The 20066-nt window shown below is 47.4% G+C and overlaps 1 protein-coding gene and 1 long non-coding RNA gene across 3 annotated transcripts in view; one reads left to right on the forward strand and one right to left on the reverse strand.

The window, feature by feature from the left end:
* Positions 1–20066, forward strand: part of LOC138497279 (uncharacterized) — a 291765-nt gene that overhangs the window by 21414 nt on the left and 250285 nt on the right. The window lies entirely within an intron of this gene.
* SLC39A6 (solute carrier family 39 member 6) overlaps positions 464–20066 on the reverse strand; it is a 254817-nt gene continuing 235214 nt past the window's right edge. For both annotated transcript variants that reach the window (XM_069620630.1, XM_069620631.1), the window contains one exon: positions 464–1358. In XM_069620630.1, the coding sequence (XP_069476731.1) occupies positions 1206–1358 (153 nt within the window). In that variant the 3' untranslated portion in view covers positions 464–1205. The remainder of the gene's footprint in view (positions 1359–20066) is intronic.

Genomic DNA, 20066 nt, shown 5'->3' on the forward strand with positions numbered 1-20066 from the left:
ACATCTTGGAATCGCAGTCCCGACACTTCTTGAAACCCGGCCGCGGGGTAGAAGAACACAAAGACATGATATCTTCACAAACAAACAGTTCGAAGAACCGATACAAGTACTCAGAAGAACCGAGGCGCACCGAGATCTCCGAAGCGAACACGTTCGCGGAAAAAACGAAACTGAGGCTATGGGCGTTGTGCGTCCTACTTATAACATCCGGTGACGTCGGCTCGACGGAGGCCCTCGACAACAGCGTATTGACGCAGGACGCAGAAAATTTTTCCGAAGCAGCACAGCTGTGGTGATTACCTGTCATAGATGTAGAATACGTCGGAGGAACCAATCCCTTCGAAACAGTGTTACCAATTCTTTGCAACAAAAACACTTAAGCTAATAGGAATCGTTACATAATTTCAAACCTCATTTTGTGATCTTGTTTTTCAAAATAAAATGAGAAAATAAAAAGCACAACTTTTATACAAAGCTAGGTCCTTTACTTCCAATGTAACAAGAACAATATGAAAAAAATCAGCATTTTTTTTATACAATGTTCAAAAATAAATACAAATAAAATAAGATATTCATGTATTTGGTACAATGACCAAGTATTACACTATATGCAGCTATTGCTAAGACAATAAAAACATAAACGTGGCTCCACTAACAAAATGTAACTTAATACTCCTGAAAAGTGCCTAGCTATCAATCTACATATAAATTACAATGAACAAATGGTTGCTACGGTTGACATTATTATAATGATCAATCATTACTTCTTCAGTTGACAGCCTCATTGAGTTGTACATGAAAATTAAAGGGGCACTCTAGCCAACAGTTTAAGTTGACGACCCCACCTTCTCCCCCAAACCACACAGTCGTCTCGACTCTGGAGCCTAAATAAATATCACTTATGAAAGGATGTGCCATTTCACAACCTTGGAACGTTTACAGCTGGGTCATCTGTACAACATTTTAGTATCCTTTCTTTATGTTTTGGATGATGGGTGATATGCAAGTGGGTGGTATCAAACTTCCAACACGGAAGCAAATGCCATGCATAACGTCCAAACATAAAAAGCTTTCACCAAGGAGACACAGTAAGCATTTTTTAAGAGCATGTTTTATCTTCTCGTAGCCTTTGAATAAAAGGCCCGGGACTGGCCGAATGCCTGGATGAATAAATGGTGGCTGCAGTTTCTGTTGAACAGGAAATATTACAAATTAATGCTAAATACAATCTTATGTTCAAACACTGAAATAACTAACATAATTCCAAATCCCAGAAGGATTCCAGCATTCTGTAACAGGAAATATCCCCAGCGGCTACAGCCATGATCGCTGGCATCATTATGTAACATCTCAGGTACCTGAGTGGAAAAAAAGAAAACAAAAAATGAAACAGATATTCTTGCCATTTCTTTTATATACATTTTAAAAGTGTTCAAATATTTGTTTACAATGATATACACTGGGGAATTGTCTACATTTCTCGATAGTTTGCATTTTAAATCTTCACCTAGTTGAAAAAGTTTCCTTCAAAGATTTCATGGTACCCTTAACACACCAATTTACAAGAAAGCAATTGTAATAGATTGAAGGGCCAACTTCTGCCTTAGCATGATTAGGTAAAGCACGTTGCTTGAACAGTTGATCCAGCGTGGCTTTAAAAAGTGTATGTGAAGAATCCAGGAAGATGGTCACCTCTCCTGAAGGGGGAGCCATCCCCTTGGGACTGGGAGGTGAGCCTGCTACTCTTAACACCTCCTAAGGGACAGAGTAGGGATTCCTATGAAGGAGGCTCCCTCTTAGGAGACAGGAAGACCCCAGAGAGGGGCACACGTCGCCATCCCTCCCCCCGAGACCAACACCTTTATGAGGTGTGTAGGGGCTAGAATGTAAGATAGCCCTCTACTCCCTTTAACAATGGCTATCTGAGCTTTTGATGCAACCTATGCACTGTTTCCATGTGAGACCGCAAAAAGGGGAATTAACCAGCCACCTAGAGGAGAGTCATGGAAGAATCAATCAGGAGAGTGTCTGAACTGAGTCTGCAGATTAGACCTGTGCTCAGTGTAATGAACCCATGGTGGCAACAGTAAAGACAGACACAGGTGATCACAGTTCAAGGGTGTTTATTTAACTATGTGCAGGTTAGAGAAAACGCCTAATCTAAATCTAAGATGGGAGCAAGCTACGACCAACAAAAAAAAAAAAAAATAAGGCAGTCCTAGTGGCGTCATGTCAAATAAAAGGGCCTATACTAAAACAAACTATTGCCAATCCTTCCAACTAAATACAAAAAGAGTGCAGGATAGGATTCACAAGAAAGAAGTGTTTACAAATGATGTCAGGATGTGGTAGCCGGGGTCTCCCTACCCCACGTTTTGAGCACGGGACAAGGCGGGACTCCTGTGCACAGCACACGCTCAAGCTTTCCCAGCACGAGACAACAGTTCCTTTCTCACCTATCAAGACCATCGGTGGTTAAGTCCCTTTCTATAAAAAGTCTCTTGCCTCCAAGAACTGGTATGTTCAAAGTAACAAACAAAAAGTTACTTTCCATATGTACGTTGGGTGATGACTTTTCACACCTGGATCCCCTCTCTTCCGGGCTCAGATCCACAAAGGTTTCTAGCGATATCAGGAACTTTGGTGGTTATGTTTGTTGCATCCGAGGGCCTGATTGGTACAAAATAATAAAAGCACCTTTCTGCTTGCTCTAGGGTGATGGTTCTTCACCCCTGGGTCTCCCTCTTCAAGGCTCATACCCCTCTCGAACGTCAGCCTCCCTCCGTCAGGATGACTATGGCTAGCATTCAAAAAGATAACATCTGCTACATTTGCATGTCGTTGGGGGATGGCTTTTCACCCCTGGATCACCCTGTTCCGGGCTCAGACCCTTCTGGAAAGTTTGATTCCCTCTGTCAGGTTCACTACGGCTTGGTGTCCAAAACAATTTCACCTTTCGCATTCACAAGTCTTAATGTCTTTTTAAACAATCCACTGTGGGCATCCCTCTGTCAGGTTCAATCTTGTCAACACAAAGTTCATTGGAGCCGCATGCTTTGCCCCTTTGTCGGCATCCCTCCGTCAGGTTCATGTTTGCCAGCGTCTCAGTTTCTTCTAATCTCTTACTATGCAGGATTCACTTCCCTTGGTTTTCCAATGGTTTGTCAGTCAAAGACTTTCGACTGTACAGGGGATTTTGCTAGAACTCTGTATGACCACTTTGACCTTTTCTTGCGGCTTTCCCAAAGCCTTCTAGTATTGGCCTCAACACTAGGGAAATGAACCAGAGTCTCTTGAATGAGCACCCACGTGGTGCTGGACCCCTCTGTAGCTGGTTTTACCCTTAGAAGTTAACGGTTCTTTGATTTCCACTCTACAGTTCGGTTTCTTATCGGTTCTCCCCTCGACTCACCGGCTGGGATGAACCGCTTGGATCTTCTGGTCTATGGAGTCAAGTATGGTAGCAGGCGTCTCTCCCTGTCCTGATTTTCAGTGTAGGAGGGCTTTAGGTACCGTTAAAATCTGCTGCAACACACAGTGGCTATTGTTCATGGTTTTACGATGGGATAGCTGTCTCGTTGTGCGATTTGCCTTGCTCGTAGTGTGCTCTCGTGCTCCAGCTGTTATACTTGTGGGAAGGGAAAGGGCTGTCAGGTGTGTGTGTGCGTGGTTCTGGTCAATTGCCTGACCCTTATGTTGGGACATGTCAGGTAAACTGTTCTAGTAGTCTGTTGTGTCTTTCGTGGTGTAAGAAAGTGTTTGTGTCGGAAAATGGGGGCGGGGAGGGCTAGAGTCCGAGTATCCTACATGGCAGGATGGGGAAAAGGTTATAAGAAGGGGGATACCACGTCTCACCGTGTCCCACTTCCACTCCCCGAAGAACCCCCATCCAGTTGATCCACCTGCACTGGTCCACCCCCAGGAACTGGATCCAATGGCGATGGCTGTGTCCTGGCCACCTGGATGACAGATCCCTGGTAACTAGTAAGTGAGACACCTTCAGGTGTCTCACATCAGGCACCCATAGGAAGTGTGGTCGGCAGGAGAGATGAAACACCAGATGTGGCTTGCTGGCCAGCAGCGCACACAAAGTGTAGCAATTCAGAGCAGACAAGTGGCTAGACAGCCTGGAGGGGCGGCGAGAACAAGGAAGAAGTACCTCGGAAGGCCAAGACAAGCAAAGTCGAAGGAGGATATCCAGTGATATAATTGCTGGAAACATTGAGGCCTACTATTATTTTTTTTAAAGGCAGTATCCAACACTTTACCCAAATATTCTAGGACTGGAGTTTGTTTATATAATTGCATCAGTCCTAAAATATGTTGGGGAGGGTGTTTAGTGCCTTTAAAAAAATATATATCAAGTCTCCCTCAATATTTCCAGCGAGTACATCACATACAGCCACGAGAAGCTGCCTATACGTCCCCGCAGCAAGAAGATTCGAAGATAGCCAACGGAAAGTCCAGCTGATGAGTGGAGTAAGTGGCTCTGCGGCAAGAGGAGCGCTGAGCAGATGCCAAACCCATCCCAAGGAACACTTCAGCCCAATCAGGTACAATTTGTCTCCAGTGCAACAGGAGGCGGACATCAAAGAGAAGAGCTCCAGAGTGGGGAGAGAAAGAAGCCCTGGAGTGAGGAGAGCGAGAAGTGAACCTGAAAGAGGGGAAATTGAGAATAAGGAAAGCCCCAAGGTGGGGCAAGACTGAAAGACACCCAGAGTGGTAAGCGAAGCCCCAATGTTGAGAGAGACAAAGAAACCCAGACTCAGGACAGAGAAGGAAAGCTCTAAGGGGGGGGAGCGAGGAGATGAATGAACCAAAGAGACGGGAGTGGAAAGGAAAGAAGCTCAGATAGTGAGGAGCCACAAAGAGGCCTAGCTGGAATCCTGGGACGGCACTCCAACATGAGATGATCTGTGTGATTGGAACGATAAAAACCTAGGCAAGGAACACATGCTGCAGGCAAGTAAACCTGCTCTTCTGAAAAGTTCATTATAAATACTGCATTTAGGTACAGAGTTTCCCTTAAAACACCACCCCTCACAGGGGCCTGTCAAATCCAGGCCAGCAATCACATTAGGGAATTAGGGACAAAGGGTCAGTCCAACTGTTCGGCTCCTGAATATGCCACTCCACACAAACAACCCCCTCAGGATGTGATATGGCCAGCCCCATGGCCATAAACTGGTGCAAACAAGTAAAATCCAATATGGAGGCTGTCCCGTGGGCTCACAAAAAGCCCATGTATGCAGAGGAATACAGGCATCCCCACTCGGATAAAACAGTGCACTGAAGGAAAGTGTGGTGGGTCGGAAGGAGTCGGACACTCGGAAGACACTATTCCATTTCTTTTAATGAAAATTATAAATCGAAGGCCTAACGTTCCCCCATCACTAAAGGGAGTGCCCTACCTATCTAAAAAAAACTAAAAAGGTGCTTGTCCATTGTCAAAGTTCAAAGGAAAATATTTCCTCCGTCCAAACTACCCTACGTCACCCTGCAACTAATGGTAACTAACTTAAATAGGACAAGGGAATGATTCATCTTCACCTGGCCGCTCCTGCTGAAAGGGTACAGAAGAAGGCAACACTGTTAGGGTGCAGAAGAAGGCAACTGATCAGGAGGTGAGTCATGGTGGTTTGGCAAAGACTTATTGAAATCAAAACATAGCTATCCATAACTTAGAGAGGTTTCCCTGCCTCCAAATAAAAACGAAAGGGCTGTCAGAATGTCTAACTAAAGAAAGCACTGTCCTAAGACAAAACCGTATCTCTGTCCCTTACACTACAACTAGAGTCTCTCACCAGGAGAATTATTCCCTTCTCCTGGTGTCTTAAAAGAAAGCCTTTTCTGGACTCCAATCGATACCAGGAGGAAGGACTTTCTTACCCTGACTTCTCTGGTAATGTTCAAGCTGGACCCAGGGAAAAGCATCCCCTTTCCCCTTGATTTCAGTAAAGTTTCAATTATGTCCAGGGGGAATGACTCCCTTGCCCTGGATATTAGTTTCAACAAAGGTTTCAGTGAAGGACAGGGGGAATGGCTGCCTTCCCAAGTCTTCTTGGGTAACTTTCACAACAGTTCCATGCTCTCCTTAGACAGTCAGTGATATTTTCTTTACCACGTTTTGGATGCTCACCTTTTATTTTATTTGGGTCCCAGACCCGGTTCGCTCCTCCTTTGTCAGGCCCACTTTGTACACACCCCTACCAAGTACTGCCACGAGGAGGATGACTTGTATGCTCCTATCAGTTATTGTGGTTTGGTTCACAGACCCACATTTCTATTCTTTTATCGTCATCCATCCTTGTCATTACATCTCCACTGTAAGGTGTTTCTCAATCTTGTCCCGCTTCCTGGGTTTGGTAACTGGCGCAGTCACGTGCTTAAGAGGGAGGTCCAGGGCATGGGTTCCGCAATCTGCAGCATTTCCAGTGTTCCAGCGTGAGAAGCAACGTTTTGCCGGCCTGCCCCACCCACTACCAGGCTGCCTCCCGTGAAGGTGAAGCCCGTGGCAGGTCAAGGTCACGGGTATTAGCTACCCGCAGTCTGTTGCATTTCCAGTATTCCGGCGTGAGAAGCAACGTTTTGCCGTCCTACCCTGCACACTACCTGCCATTACCATAAAACACCTGGGCCTCCTCCCGTGAGGGTGAAGCCCACGGGAAGTCAAGTATGCGGGTGTCAGCTACCTGCAGTCTGCATTTAAAGTGCTCGGGTGTGAGAAGCAACGTTTTGATGGCCTGCCCCGCCCACTGCCATAAAAACCTGGGCCTCCTCCCACGCAGTTGAAGCCAGGGAGGCTGCTGGGTGTGGGAGCAGCCTGTGTGAGGAATGTGAGCGATCCAGTAGCTGTGCTGAGTGGAGCAGTAACACTTTGCTGCGTTGGGCTCACTTCACTTACTCTGGCCTTACAGCTTTTGGAGCCCAGTTTCTAATTTCCAGCAGCGGCCCAGGCCGGCCCTCGTGACCCAAACTGAACAAACTTGATTAATTTTGGACTCCTGGTTTTTTCCGAGGTTACTATCTCGTAGACCAGACAGAGCCGATGGTAAGGAGACGGATTAGGGCTGCCCCACAAGCTACTGGAGCGTGCCTCAGCCAAGCCCAAGGTTGCTTTTTTGCCTTCCGCTTCCTGATTTTTGCACTGAATTGAACCAGGACCCAAGCTCAATGCCTTATGAGCTTTGACTCTGAAGATATTATTTGGAAAACATTTGTGATTGTCATTTTCTTGATAACTTGCTCATTTGGTAGAATTTTCTAACTTTCTATTTTTCACATCAGTTGTTAACTTGCCTATATATACTTATATAAAAGTTATTGGGAAGGTTTTGCTTTGCTTTCCAATTTCTATCTTGCTGTGGGGTACTTAACTAGCCTATGCTACAATAGCAGTGAGTGAGCCCTCAGCAGTGATTTGAAATGGGGCCAACAGTGAATAAGGCCTCAAGAATCTCAGCGGCAGGATTGGCCTGGTATTCATATACCCATTGATCGCCGAGTAGTACATGCAGGCCTAGATGCCATTGACTGCCCCTGGAAGCATGGCCTGTCCAAGACACGCCGTCATCAATTTGATATCATGGAATATTGCACGGGCTGCCAAACACCTCAGAGATAGTGCTTGGGTACATTCTATGGAGGGATTGGATGTCATTGGCCCACAAGAAACATGGGCCATGGACGAGCACTATCTAGGGGTAAGCTTCATTTGCTGTTCGAGCTAAAAAGGGTCCAAAAGGGGAGAACGTATGTGGGATTAGTTACTAAGGTTAAGGCCTTCATGAATGGGGAGATTAGAGATTAGAAAATACTCCCCTGCTTTGCAGCAGCTGGCAATCAGCACGCCTGAGAACCGTCGCATCTTATTGTTCAATCTCTTTAACAGGCCGAAAGAAAGATTACACCCAAACGCTATATTGAAGCTCATAGAATGTCAAGCTAGCTGGTAACAGAGTGGTGGTTACTGTTCTGAGATACTTATGGGGATCTCAATATGCAGCTGGAACCCATAAAATAACTTGGGGGGACTCTGGGAAGACCAGGATGCTGCATTAGATATTCCCTAAGTAGTTGCAAACCCGCAAGCTAGAATCCCCAAAATTGTAATTGAGTCTCTGAGAATCCTACATAATCTGGGACTGAGGGCATGTAATGGTCGGTTCACATCCAACCAGTCTGCAAAACATACTTACCATGGCCCAAATGGGAGTTTGAGAACCGATCACTTCTTGGATCTCGCCCAGGATTGGGGACAAGTCCAGGTGGTTGAGCGTTTGGAAAGTGATAGTGATCATAGGCCCCTGGTTTTCTCCTGGCTGGGCCCAACCAAGGAGGAAACCAGGTGCTCCATTACTCTAGCTGAAGTTGCGATCACTGGATGGTGGGATGTATGGACAGAGCACGTTAGTCACTACGGTGAGTGACTTATAATTAGTCTTACGGCCCATCCCCTTTCCTCCATACTGTATGGGCGATTACAACTGAATGTAGCCCCTAGGAGGTGACCCTTCTTAAGAAAATAAGTTCCTTAATACTGCCTGCTCGCATGCCGTGCCGGACCTGGAGCCGGCATCCAAACAGCAGTGCTTACAAAAGGCAGAGGCCCATGTGGCCGCCCTGCAAATGAACTACCACGGAACGCGTCTTATGGAATGCAACTGCCATGGCCCCAGCTCTGACAGCATGGGCATGCATGTTTGCCGGAAGCGGCTTGTGTTGCCCCTCATATGCCTCCTTAATGGCTGCCACCCCCTTCATCCTGCTATGGAGGCCTTGGAAGCCGGATTTCCAGGCCTTGACCCGCCAAAGGTGATAAATAGAGCTTCAGATTTGCAGAGGCTCTCGGGCCTGTCCAGATAGAACTTTAGCGCTCTCCTAACATCTAGACAATGCAGAACCCTCGGAGCATAGCCCTTTGGGTCTGCAAAGCAAGTGGGCAGTACTATCTCCTCATTTCGGTGGAATGCCGAGACTACCTTAGTAAGTAACGCGGGATTCGTGCTGAGGACCACCTTGTCCCTGTGAAAGGTAGAGTATGGCTCAGTGGCCACTAGAGCTTGGATCTCATGTACACGACGTGCAGACTTAAGACCGACCCAAAAAGGCTGTCTTCATGGTGACCAGCCTGATGGCTGCGGACGCCATAGGCTCAAAAGGTTTATGCACCAAGGTGCCCAACACTATAATGAGGTCCCACACAGGGTGTGGCTTCTTGATGGGCGGCTAGAGCCTAGCGAGTCCCGTCAAATGTCCTTTAACCACCGAATTGGCGGACAAAACTCCTCCTCCGAATTCCGGTGGGCTCTGATGGCTGCTAGATAGGTGCGGCATGTGTCTATTCTGCACAAGAGTGTGCCAAGTGTGCAAAGGAAGGTAACATCGTCCAGTGAGCAAGTGAGAGGATCTGCCCCCTTGGACTCAGCCCAGAGGCAAAACCTACTCCACTCGCTTTTGTACTGGCTCCTAGCAGCATCGCTCCTGGCACCCTGAATGATGTCTCGTTTAGCCTGCGAGAGGCGCCGATGCTTCAGAGCGACCTGTTCAGGAACCACGCTGCAAGGGCTAACTTCTGTGGGGCAGGCTGTGTCCCCCTGTTGTGACAGTAGATGAGCTGGGCCCAGCGGAAGGTGCATCAGGTTGGTCCGACAGGCTGAGTAGCTCTGAGAACCATGGCCTCGCCGGCCACCACAGAACTATTAGACTGCTGCGGAGGGGGCGGAACTCTCTTATCTTGCGTATCCCCCAGTTTACCAGTGGAGTGCGAGGGAAGGCATAGGCATTCATGCTGTTCCACTGAACCTGTAACGCATCGCCCAGTGACCTAGACCCTGTCCCTGCCAGTATGCGAACTGAGGGCACTTTCTTTTGAACCAGGTGGCAAAGAGGTCCACCTGAGGATGACCCCATCTGTTGAAAGTCTGCTGAAAGACCTGGGCATTCAACTGCCATTTGTAATTGTCCGCCCCCAGCCTGCTGAGCTTATCTGCCTCCAGGTTTGAGTCCCCCGTAAGGTGGATCGCCGTCAGGTGAATATTCTCCAGGGCCCATTCCCAGATGCTGACCGCAAGGGTGCATGGCAGGGGGAGTGGGGGTCCTGGTACCACCCTGCTTGTTGAGGTATTACATGCTGGTTGAGTCGTCTGTCTGAATAAGGACCACTTTGTCGCTTATGAGTGGTAGGAAGGCCTTCAGCTCCAACTCATTGATATCTGCTTCTTTTTCCTGTCGGGACCAAACTCTGTGGACACTGGTTGTCCAGGGTAGATCCCCAGCCCTCCAGGGACGAATCCATGGGGATGGTAACCAGCGGTGCTTGTTGACGGAAGGGCCTGCCTATCCTCACATCACAGTCCGTGCTCCACCAGACTAGGTCCTGGTGTAGGAAGGGAGGAATGCTAACAAGTGCCACCTGCTGTAGTCACCTCTCTGCTGAGAAAGTGACCCCTGGCCCGCCTGATGGATGTGATCTTGTCCTCAGAGGGGAAAAATTTCCTCAGATGCCTTATCCTAGATGAGGCCCAGAAACATTAAGATTCTGCATCGGTTCCAGTTGAGACTTCTTGAGTTGAGATTGTTGGAGAATCCAAAGTCATGTAGTGTGTTTATGAGGGCGGAGGATGTGTGATGGACCGCCTCTGGGGATCTCGCCCTGACGAGCCAGTCGTCTAGGTATGGGAAGACATGTGACCTTGGGCCCTGAGAAGGGGTGCCACTGCGTTCACAAGTCTGGTAAAGACCCTTGGGGCTGAAGTGAGGCCCAAGGGTAGAATGTTGTACTGAAAATGGAAACCCATGATCCTGAACCTCATTAAGGACCGGTTGGGCTGCCAAATCAGGATGTGTAATAAGAGTCCTTCAGATCCATGGAGCACATCCAGTCTCCCCTGCACAGTGTCTCAAAAATAAGTGCTGGGGTAACCACCTTGAACCTTCGAAGTGGGAGGGAAAGGTTCACGGTGGAAAGGTCCAACACAACTCAGGCCAGCCTGGTCCTTTTCGTCTATGGCAATAATCCTGAAGTACAAGCCATAACCCCACTGGCAGGCTGGGATTTCTTCCATTACCTGGCTCTCTCCGAGCGATCAAATTTCAGCCAACAGAGTTGCTGTCCCAATCTGTGGGAGTGGAGGGGAGAGGAAGGGACAGGTAGGTGGTAGCCCATGGAAATTAAGGATCCAGGGATCGGTGAACCTTGCGCACCAATTGTGTGGGTGGAGAGCAAGCCTGCCCCCCCCCCCCCACCGGCGACACGTGGATCCGGAGGGGAGTGTCCTGCCTTCTTTCCCTCTGAAGGGGACTGAAATAAGCCACGATTCCCCTTCTTGTGGCGGTGTTGGCTCAGAGAGCGGTCGGGCTGCCTGGACCGTCGTTCTTGGAAGCCCCAACCCCTGTCGGAACGCTGGTGCATCTGCCTGCAGGTCTTGGGCGTGTACTTTGTAAGGATGGATAACGACTGAGGAATGAAGGAGGTTGCTACCCTCAAAATGGAAGGTCCAATACGAGATCCTGGACGTCTGGGTTAAACTTGATAGCCTGGAGCCAGGCCGCTCTCATATCTGTGGTAATAAGGTGGCACAGCCTGAGGAATAGATATGCCAGACTATGGACGCCATGATTTTCTTCACAGGCTGGTGGGGTGGCATGCGATATTGACTGAGTCGCGGCTGGCTGCTGGGGCTTGTGCATACTCTGCCTAGATGGTTGCTGGGGGGTACCTGCCTTGCGATGTAGAAGGATAAGCAGTAAGCCATGTACCTGGTTGAGACCAGTCCCACCTGGCATCTCGATCTCCTACCTGTTCCCCCAAAAAGAGTTTGTGTCTGATGAGCAGCCATCTTGTCTGGCGCAGCAGCCATCTCGTCAAGCTGCATGCCTCGTGCCTGCGTCATGGTGCCTGGCTTGCTGGGACCGGCCTCCTCCGGGACTCTTGGCAATGGATTTTGACTACCGTGGACTCAGGACAAGACCTGGTAGGCGTAGAGCCCTCGGCCGAAGCGCCGGTAGTGCTGCATAGATGCGCCCCTCAGACATTTTTCTGCTGTTGGGGCGTAGCCCCTCGGGTGGAAGCCCGGTAAAAGAAACTTGCGGTCCCTCAGCACCGTCTACAGGCGTATCTAGCGACCCCTCGGCCTGGTGGCCGGTATCTGAATGAGCATCGGTACGTGCGCTAGTGCGAGAACCTAACGGTCCCTCCCACTCAGATGTATCGTAGGAAAGGAATCGTCCTTGCGGGGTGCAATGGAAAACAGCAGCTGTGTCTTTGGCCTTGACTTGTGCTTGACAAAGTTCTTCAAGTCCTATGTAGGCGACTTCTCAAAGAGCTCCCTCCACCTTGCTAACCTGTTCTTCAGAGCTTGCAGTTTAATCGCGTTGCACCGAGTACAGCCCTCCCAGCGTCGTGGGAAGAGCCCCTCGCAGTCTGGATACCTGCTGAAGCCCAAGGAAGAAAACATGAGGACCGAGTACCTGTTTAAAGATTAGAAGAAAAAGATAAGAGTCCAGGGAAGAGCGCGTAGAATTACAAGGCCGAAGCCAAACCCAGGACCGCTGGTGGTAGTAGTCCACTCCTGTCGACGCGGAAAAGTAGGATTGGGAGTGAGAGTCAGGGGAACGCATGCTCCCAGGGTGCACCCCCACATGCGCCTCTAAATTTAAAGGGGAAGATTGTTTTCTGGTGAAAAAAGTTCCATCTCCCATCCCTAGGAGTAACGCCCATACAGTATGGAGGAAAGGGGACGGGACGCAAGATTATGGCTTTGATGTTGCAATATGCTAAGGGAGGGGATTGCAAAAAATTCTGTGTCTTTCCCTGATAGAGACTTCAAAGGTGACGTTATGGTACAAGCTTGCATTTCCCCCAATGTGTGGTATACCCACTTAGAGGCTATGTATCATTCCCCATGTGCGATTGGAAGAGAAGAGTCAGTATCTCAGACTACTGATGATCCCCTGGGAACAACCAATTTGGTACTTAATTTGGGTAAGGTAGAAGAGGCTAGAAGAGGCACCAAGGTCTAAAGCTGCTGGGAAGGCCCCTGGCAACATCCAGATTTGTTCAAAAGTAAGCCTGTAATCTGGGTGCTGATATGGACCAAGATTTTCATTTCAATTCTGGCCACTGGTGCGATGCCAGCCACATGGGATGGTGCAGTAATTGTTCCAATCTTCATGAAGTGGGATAGGGCTGTACCGTAAATGACCACCCTATCTTCCTCTTTGACGCAGCAGGCAACAATTTTGCCAAATCCATTCTGAAGCACCTACAAGCAAGGGTTGATGGAGCCTTGCCACTGAATCATCTTCAAGCAGGCTTCCAGGTGGGCATAAGCACGGTGGATCAGAGCTTTAGGTTCCATATGATTCATCAGAAACCTATACCAACAACCAAATCTAGGTTGTATGTGGTGTTCGTGGAACTGAAGACTAGACACTTTGGGCCAGGAGCATTCCAGAAAACCGTTTGACGCCTATACATCAATTGTACTCCAATAAGACTGCAGTTGTCCGATTGAGTCTGGAGGGGAATGAAACCAAAACCCTGTGGGTTGAAAGGGGGTGCACCAAGGATGCATTTTGTCCCCCCCCCCCAATTATTCTTTATCTAAATAGACTCCATTATCAATGGACTTCTGGCAGGTAACTCAGATCCACCTAGACTTGGAAGCAATAGGGTCCCTGCCCTTCTTTTCATGGCCGACGCTGTGTTGTCCATATTCCTGATGGGATTACTTTGAGAGCAAGTGTGATGACCTTGGGCTGGAGATCAACACTGGCAAGACCAAGTCGTTGATCTTCATTGCAAGGAATCCTAGAGATAGGGGTCTGAATGTCATGTACTGTATTGCAACACGTACAATGGTATGACTACTTGGGTACTCGCTTTTCATCAGGGGGTGGGATGGGTGGTTGGTACAGCTTTTGAAGGCAGAGACCACGTTTGAGAAAACCAATAGGGCTTTGAAAAAAGTTATTTTAGACATGGCGGAGGAGCAGTCAAGCTAGTCCATGCAGCGTACCATGCTCATGCAAGGCATCCACCATCTTTGGGTCTGAGGTTTGGGGCTGTGAAATTTCTGCTTCTCACAGTGGTCGAGAGTACATTTCTCAAGAATACTTATTTGTTCCACAAAGCACTCCCACAACAGCATTAAAGATGGAGGGTGATATAGGCCCCATAGGTGATGAAGTGGAAATTAGACTTGTTTTTTTACTGGACACAGTGAGTAGAGCACTTGCTTTGACATCCGTGCAGGGCTTGCTAACGCAGGTTCGAATCCCGGCAGGGCCAAACTCAGCCTTTCATCGATAAATGAGCACCACACACTGTGGGTAATAATAAGCAGCGCTCAGATACCCGAGGGTTCTCAGCGCTATCTAAATGCCAAATCAAATCGTAGCTGTACTTGGCAAGGGAGTGAATCAAAAGGGCTCAATAGTTTGTATTTTATTGAATTTATAGAGCGCCTTTCGCCATAGGTGCTGAACAATAAAAAAAACTTTAATTCATAAAGGAGATAAACCACAGAATTTGAAACGAGTGAAGATAAGAGATTTTTGAGGTTAGTTTGAAAGATATGAAGCAGAATTAAGTGAGAGGAAGAGTGTTCCAGAGTTTGGGAGCCTGAAGAGTAAAAGAATGGAAAAGACACAAAGCTCAAGGGAGGCTTAGGAACCGTTGGAAAGATATACATTCTGAAATTGTAAAGGGCGCACGTGGACATAGAACGAAAGTAAGGTGGAAATATGGAGAGGGTGGCGGGCGGGTGTGCCAGACCAGACGTGCATTTGAAAACAATTGCGAGAAAGTGATAAAGAATAACCAATTCAAATGGAATTAATGAAATTGAGAGTAAGGGAGGGTGTGATGGAAGACCAAGGGGCTAAAGAGAAAAGGAGACGAATAGAGGAATTGAAAATGGAGCGAAGAGGAAGAAAGTGGGAAGCAGGGAGACCAAGCAATAAGGAGTAGCAGGGGGTGAAAGCTAAGCAGAGATTTGCTACTTTAGATATAAAGTAGTTTGCAAAATCAGAAGACGATGGGGTCGAGAATGCAGAGGGATCAGGGGCTTTAGTAGAAAGTATATTGTGAAGGAGCTCGTGGAGGCGACAAGGATGGTGTGATAAAGAAAGTGAGTGCTGAGAAATGGGATTTCTTAGCAATAAGTAAAGCACAGTCAAAAGGGAAGAGTTCAGCTTAGAGAGCCTAGTGAGGTGATGAGGAGAGCAATGCTTTTTCCATAGCCGCTCGGCTTTACACACACTACGGTGAAGGGAGATGAGACCTGGAGAGAGCCATTGCTGTGAGATTTTGCGAGTCGGAGAGCAAAGGGAAAGGTGAGTCAAGGACTGATGGCACAGAAGAGTGTAGAATGTTGGCAGTTAAGTCGGGAGAAAAGCAAGATGGAAGGAAGAGAAGAGCTCAAAGAGGAGAGAAATATGGCACATCAAAAGAATAAAGATTACGAGTAAAGGTAGTCTAGGAAGAGACCTGGAGGGTGGGAGGGGCAACCGAGAAGGAAATAAGTAGATGATCGGAAGCGTAGAAAGGGTGAGGGGGTGAAGAGAAAATTAAGTCTAGACAAGAACCAGACTGATGAGGGAGAAGAAAAGTTGTGCAAGTGGTAAGAGTCAGCGAGTTGAGAGCAGCAAGGGGAATGAGAAATTAGCGCAGAGATTAAAATCCCAAAGAAAGGAGATTGGGTTTGGGGGATTTGGGGGGAGGGGGGGGGGAGAATAGATCAAAATGTTCGAGAAAATCAGTAAGTGGACCAGGGGGGCGATAAACTATAAGAGAGGAGACGGGGAAAGGGTTAGAGAAGGAAGAAAAGTGATATTCAAAGGAAGGAAAGCTAGGGAGATTAGGACTGGGAGGTAGAGTCCAGGAGGAATTAAAGAGAATACCTGCGCCCCCACGCCTATGTGGGTGGGGGCTATTCAGAAAGAAGTAGAGGCAGAATGAAAGGAAGCGGGAGTAAAGGAGTTATCCAGGATGATCCAGGTTTTGGTTAGGCAAAGAAAGTGAACATTAGAGCAACAAAATAAGTAAAAAAATGGTGTCATTTATTGCAAACGGAGCAAACGTTTAAAAGACCAAAGTGGAATTGGGTGTGAGCATCGGAAGAAATGCAAGGACAGGGAAAAGTGGAATCATTGCGTAAGCGAGAAGAGGATAGTTGGGGAGAAGTGCAATAGGTTATCCTTGATGGGATAGGAGAGGGCATGAAGATGAAGAGGAGTGAAGAGATAAGTAAATGAGTGAATGGCTAGTTGGGGCATGATCTGCCATGAGCAGGAGTGAATAAGGTCACCCTTTGAGTGCGATGCCCAGGGCTATAGGTGTCCAAGAAGGCACTTGGTAAAATAGCTGTTGAAAACCTTTATTCAGCAAGAGCCATCTGGTACAAATACGACATACTTAAAACACATGAATACAAAACCAGTATAGAATTCCATAAAAACAAATTAAGTGATTAAAAGTACTAATGCAAAAAGCAGATAGAATTCAGTTTGCCAAAATTAGCAACTTTTTCCTCTTATGCCATGCCCGTCAAATATACAAGGAAACAAAAAATACAATGCTACATTTTCAACAGGTTTACAGTGGTACGTAGCCCCCCCTAGTTGTGCTCACCCTAAGAAGAATAAGCAATGGAACCAAATAGTGTCTCATAAGCTCTTTCAGGCCTGGGCAAGAGGAAAAAGTGCACCAGATTTTCATTCATGTCCTGGATAGAAGGAACAATGGGCACTGCTCTAGGAGCATGTTCCGTGCTGGTCTTTTGGAAACTCGCCTTAGACCTTTTTCTCGCAATAAAAAGTGTGTTGTTGGGAGGAATAGTGGACAAGTATGACGGTTCTTCCAAGACTCTCCGTGCCTTCCTTGATTCGTGTCTAGTTCACTTCACCTTCAAACCCTACTATTTCTCCACTCCTAGAGCAAAGGTGGGTTTTATGATCTCACACCTCACTGGAAATGCATTGACTTGGGCAACCCCCCTGGTCAATTCAGGCGATGCCCTCTTGGATGACTATGATGGCTTTGTGAGAGCCCTTAAGGAAATGTTTGATCACCCAGAACAAGTGTACAGTGCTCAAGAGAGACTACTCTAGTTTCAACAAGGGTCCCGGGATATGCTCACCTATGTTACTCGTTTCAAACAACTTGGTAAGGAAGCAGACTGGTCTCCAGAAGCTAGTTTTACTCTCTTCCGCAGCGGTCTGAACGAAGAAATAAAAGATGAGCTAGCAAGGGTGGCCTGCCCAAGTTCCTTCCAGGCTCTTATGGACCTATCCTTACAGATAGATTTCCGAATCCAAGAAAGAAGAGCCGAGAAAAAGAAGTCTAAGGCGAGTTTCCAAAAGACCAGCACGGAACATGCTCCTAGAGCAGTGCCTATTGTTCCTTCTACCCAGGACCCCAAAACTATGCAATGAGGAGCCTTCCATGGACCCATTACCCCTCAAGAAAGGATGCGACGGATCCATACTGGTCTGTGCATGTATTGCGCCTCCGATAAACATCGGGTGAGAGAATGTCCTATTGCTCCTCCACGGCGTTCGGGAAACGCCAGCTCCCAATCCTAGATGGAGCACAGTGTCGGGAAAGATGTTTGCTCCACTTCAATTCCATCCTTGAACTCTCTTGGACTAAATAACCTTGTGGTTCTTCAGGCCTTTCTATCGCTTTCCAAGACAGAATCCTACCCCATCCTGGCATTAGTTGACTGCGGAGCCATGGCCGTATTTCTAGATCAAGATTGGGTCACTGCTCACAACATTCCACATGAAAGCCGAGTAACAATGCAACCAGTAGAGGCCATTGATGGAAGGCCTCTTTCCTCAGGACCCATTACCCTTCAGACTAAAGAGATTCTACTTTCTATTAATCACCTTCAAGAGAGGATCAAATTTGACCTCATTAAATCAGCCCATTATCCGATGGTTCTTGGAATGCCCTGGCTACAAAGGCACAATCCTTACATCAATTGGGCAGCCGGCTCACTGTTTCTTGGATCTGAATATTGTATGGCTCACTGCCTATCCCTGGATACTGTACCAAAGCCTTCTGAAGACTTTCAAGAGAACCAACAAAGTCCAGTCACCGTTTCTAACATCATCCAGATTCCCAGAGCCTACCAAGCCTTTTCTGATGTCTTTTCGACCGCTATAGTTCAAGCTCTACCTCCTCACAGACCAGAGGATTGTGCCATCGATACCAAGCCCTCTGCAGTGATTCCTTTTGGCAGAATGCTTATATTATCTAAACCTGAAAAGAGGGTTCACCTGGATACTAACATGGAAAATGGTACCATACACCCGTCCAAATCTCCAGCGGGCGCTTCATTGTTCTTCGTTCCAAAGAAAGATACCAAGGAACTCAGACCATGTTTGGACTACCGTGGTCTAAATCAGTGTGCTCTCAAGGACCGTTCTCCCTTACCCCTCATCTCGGATATCCTAGAAGCAGTCAGAGGTGCAGTAATCTTTACTAAATTAGACCTAAGGGGTGCTTACCATCTCATTCGTATAAAAGAAGGTGACGAATGGAAAATAGCCTTTAGAACCCCCTTCGACCATTTTGAATACCTAGTCATGCCCTTCGTACTTGCTAATGCCCCAACAGTTTTTCAACGTTTCATGGATAGGGTGTTCTCGGATATGCTATTCCTCTTAGTCATCGTCTACCTGGATGATATCTTGATCTACTCCAAGGACCTTCTAAAGCATGAAGAGCATGTTAAGGCAGTCCTACAACGATCACGTCACTTCTGTTCATTACCTAGGATTTGTCCTTAGTCCAGAAGGAATTGGAATGGATCCTTCAATACGTAAAGGCCATACTATCTTGGCCGGCTCCCACTTCCATGAAACAAATTCAATCCTTCCTGGGACTTGCTAATTTTTACCGAAAGTTCATACCGTCCTTTTCTGAAATTGTTCAACCGATCATTTCTCTCTTGAAGAAAGATACCACATTTCTTGGGTCCGCAGCCCAAGACAAGGCATTCCAACGATTAAAGACAGAGTTCACTCAAGCCCCCACCTAGCTCAACCCGACATTAACCGACCATTCCTAGTGGAGACGGATGCCTCCAACTACGCCATAGGAGCAGTCCTAAAACAGGAATATGAGGACAAATTGGAGCACCCCATTGCTTACCTTTCACGAACTCTGACTCCCAGTGAGACTCATTATTCCGTCTTGGAAAAGGAGCTGTTAGCCATCTGCCAAGCCTTTACAGAGTGGTGACATCTACTCCTGGGAGCTAGGCATCCAGTCCAGGTCCGTACGGACCATCGAAATCTTCAAGTTATACAATCCTTGGAGTGTAGGAACAGTCAGGCCCGTTGGGCCTTCTTCTTTGCCCAGTATCAGTTCCACATCCATCATGTCCCTGGATCACAGAATATAATTGCTGATGCCCTTTCCAGACGTCCCGACTATGAAAACCCTGAGGATCGGACCTTTCCAAAAATGTTTCCCCACACAATCTTTGTTGCCCAAGCACTCACATTCCTGGAGAATATACAAGGCCAAACTCGACTTTCAGACCTCTGGAAGGAGCACAAGAGAAATAACAGATGGAATCTCACAGCAAAGGACGGATATTTATTCAAGGACAATCGCCTAGTTATTCCCACTCCTGGACTGAGACAAAGAATCACAAGGCTATGTCATGATACCTTACATTTGGGACATCGTGGAATTACCAATACTCTCCATTTAGTACAAAGACAGTTTTGGTGGCCGAAGTTGAAGGATGACATTAGGATCCATGTCCAAACATGCGCCGTTTGCAATCAGAACAAACATAAGAAGCCGACCGGACTCCTACTCCAACCAGCAATACCAACAAGACCCTGGGAATTCATCGCCACTGACTTTATCGTGGAATTACCACCCTCTAGAGGCTACACAACAATCATGGTCACCATTGACTTTTTTTACTCATATGGCTCATTTTACACCCTTATCCAAACTACCTTCCTCATCAGATCTTGCCGGAATTTTCCTGGAACACATATTCCGACTTCATGGGCTGCCTTCCAAAATCCCCCAG

Source organism: Ambystoma mexicanum, chromosome 5q (genome assembly GCF_040938575.1).
Source record: "Ambystoma mexicanum isolate Mex_15411 chromosome 5q, UKY_AmexF1_1, whole genome shotgun sequence".
Classification (NCBI taxonomy): Eukaryota; Metazoa; Chordata; class Amphibia; order Caudata; family Ambystomatidae; genus Ambystoma; species Ambystoma mexicanum.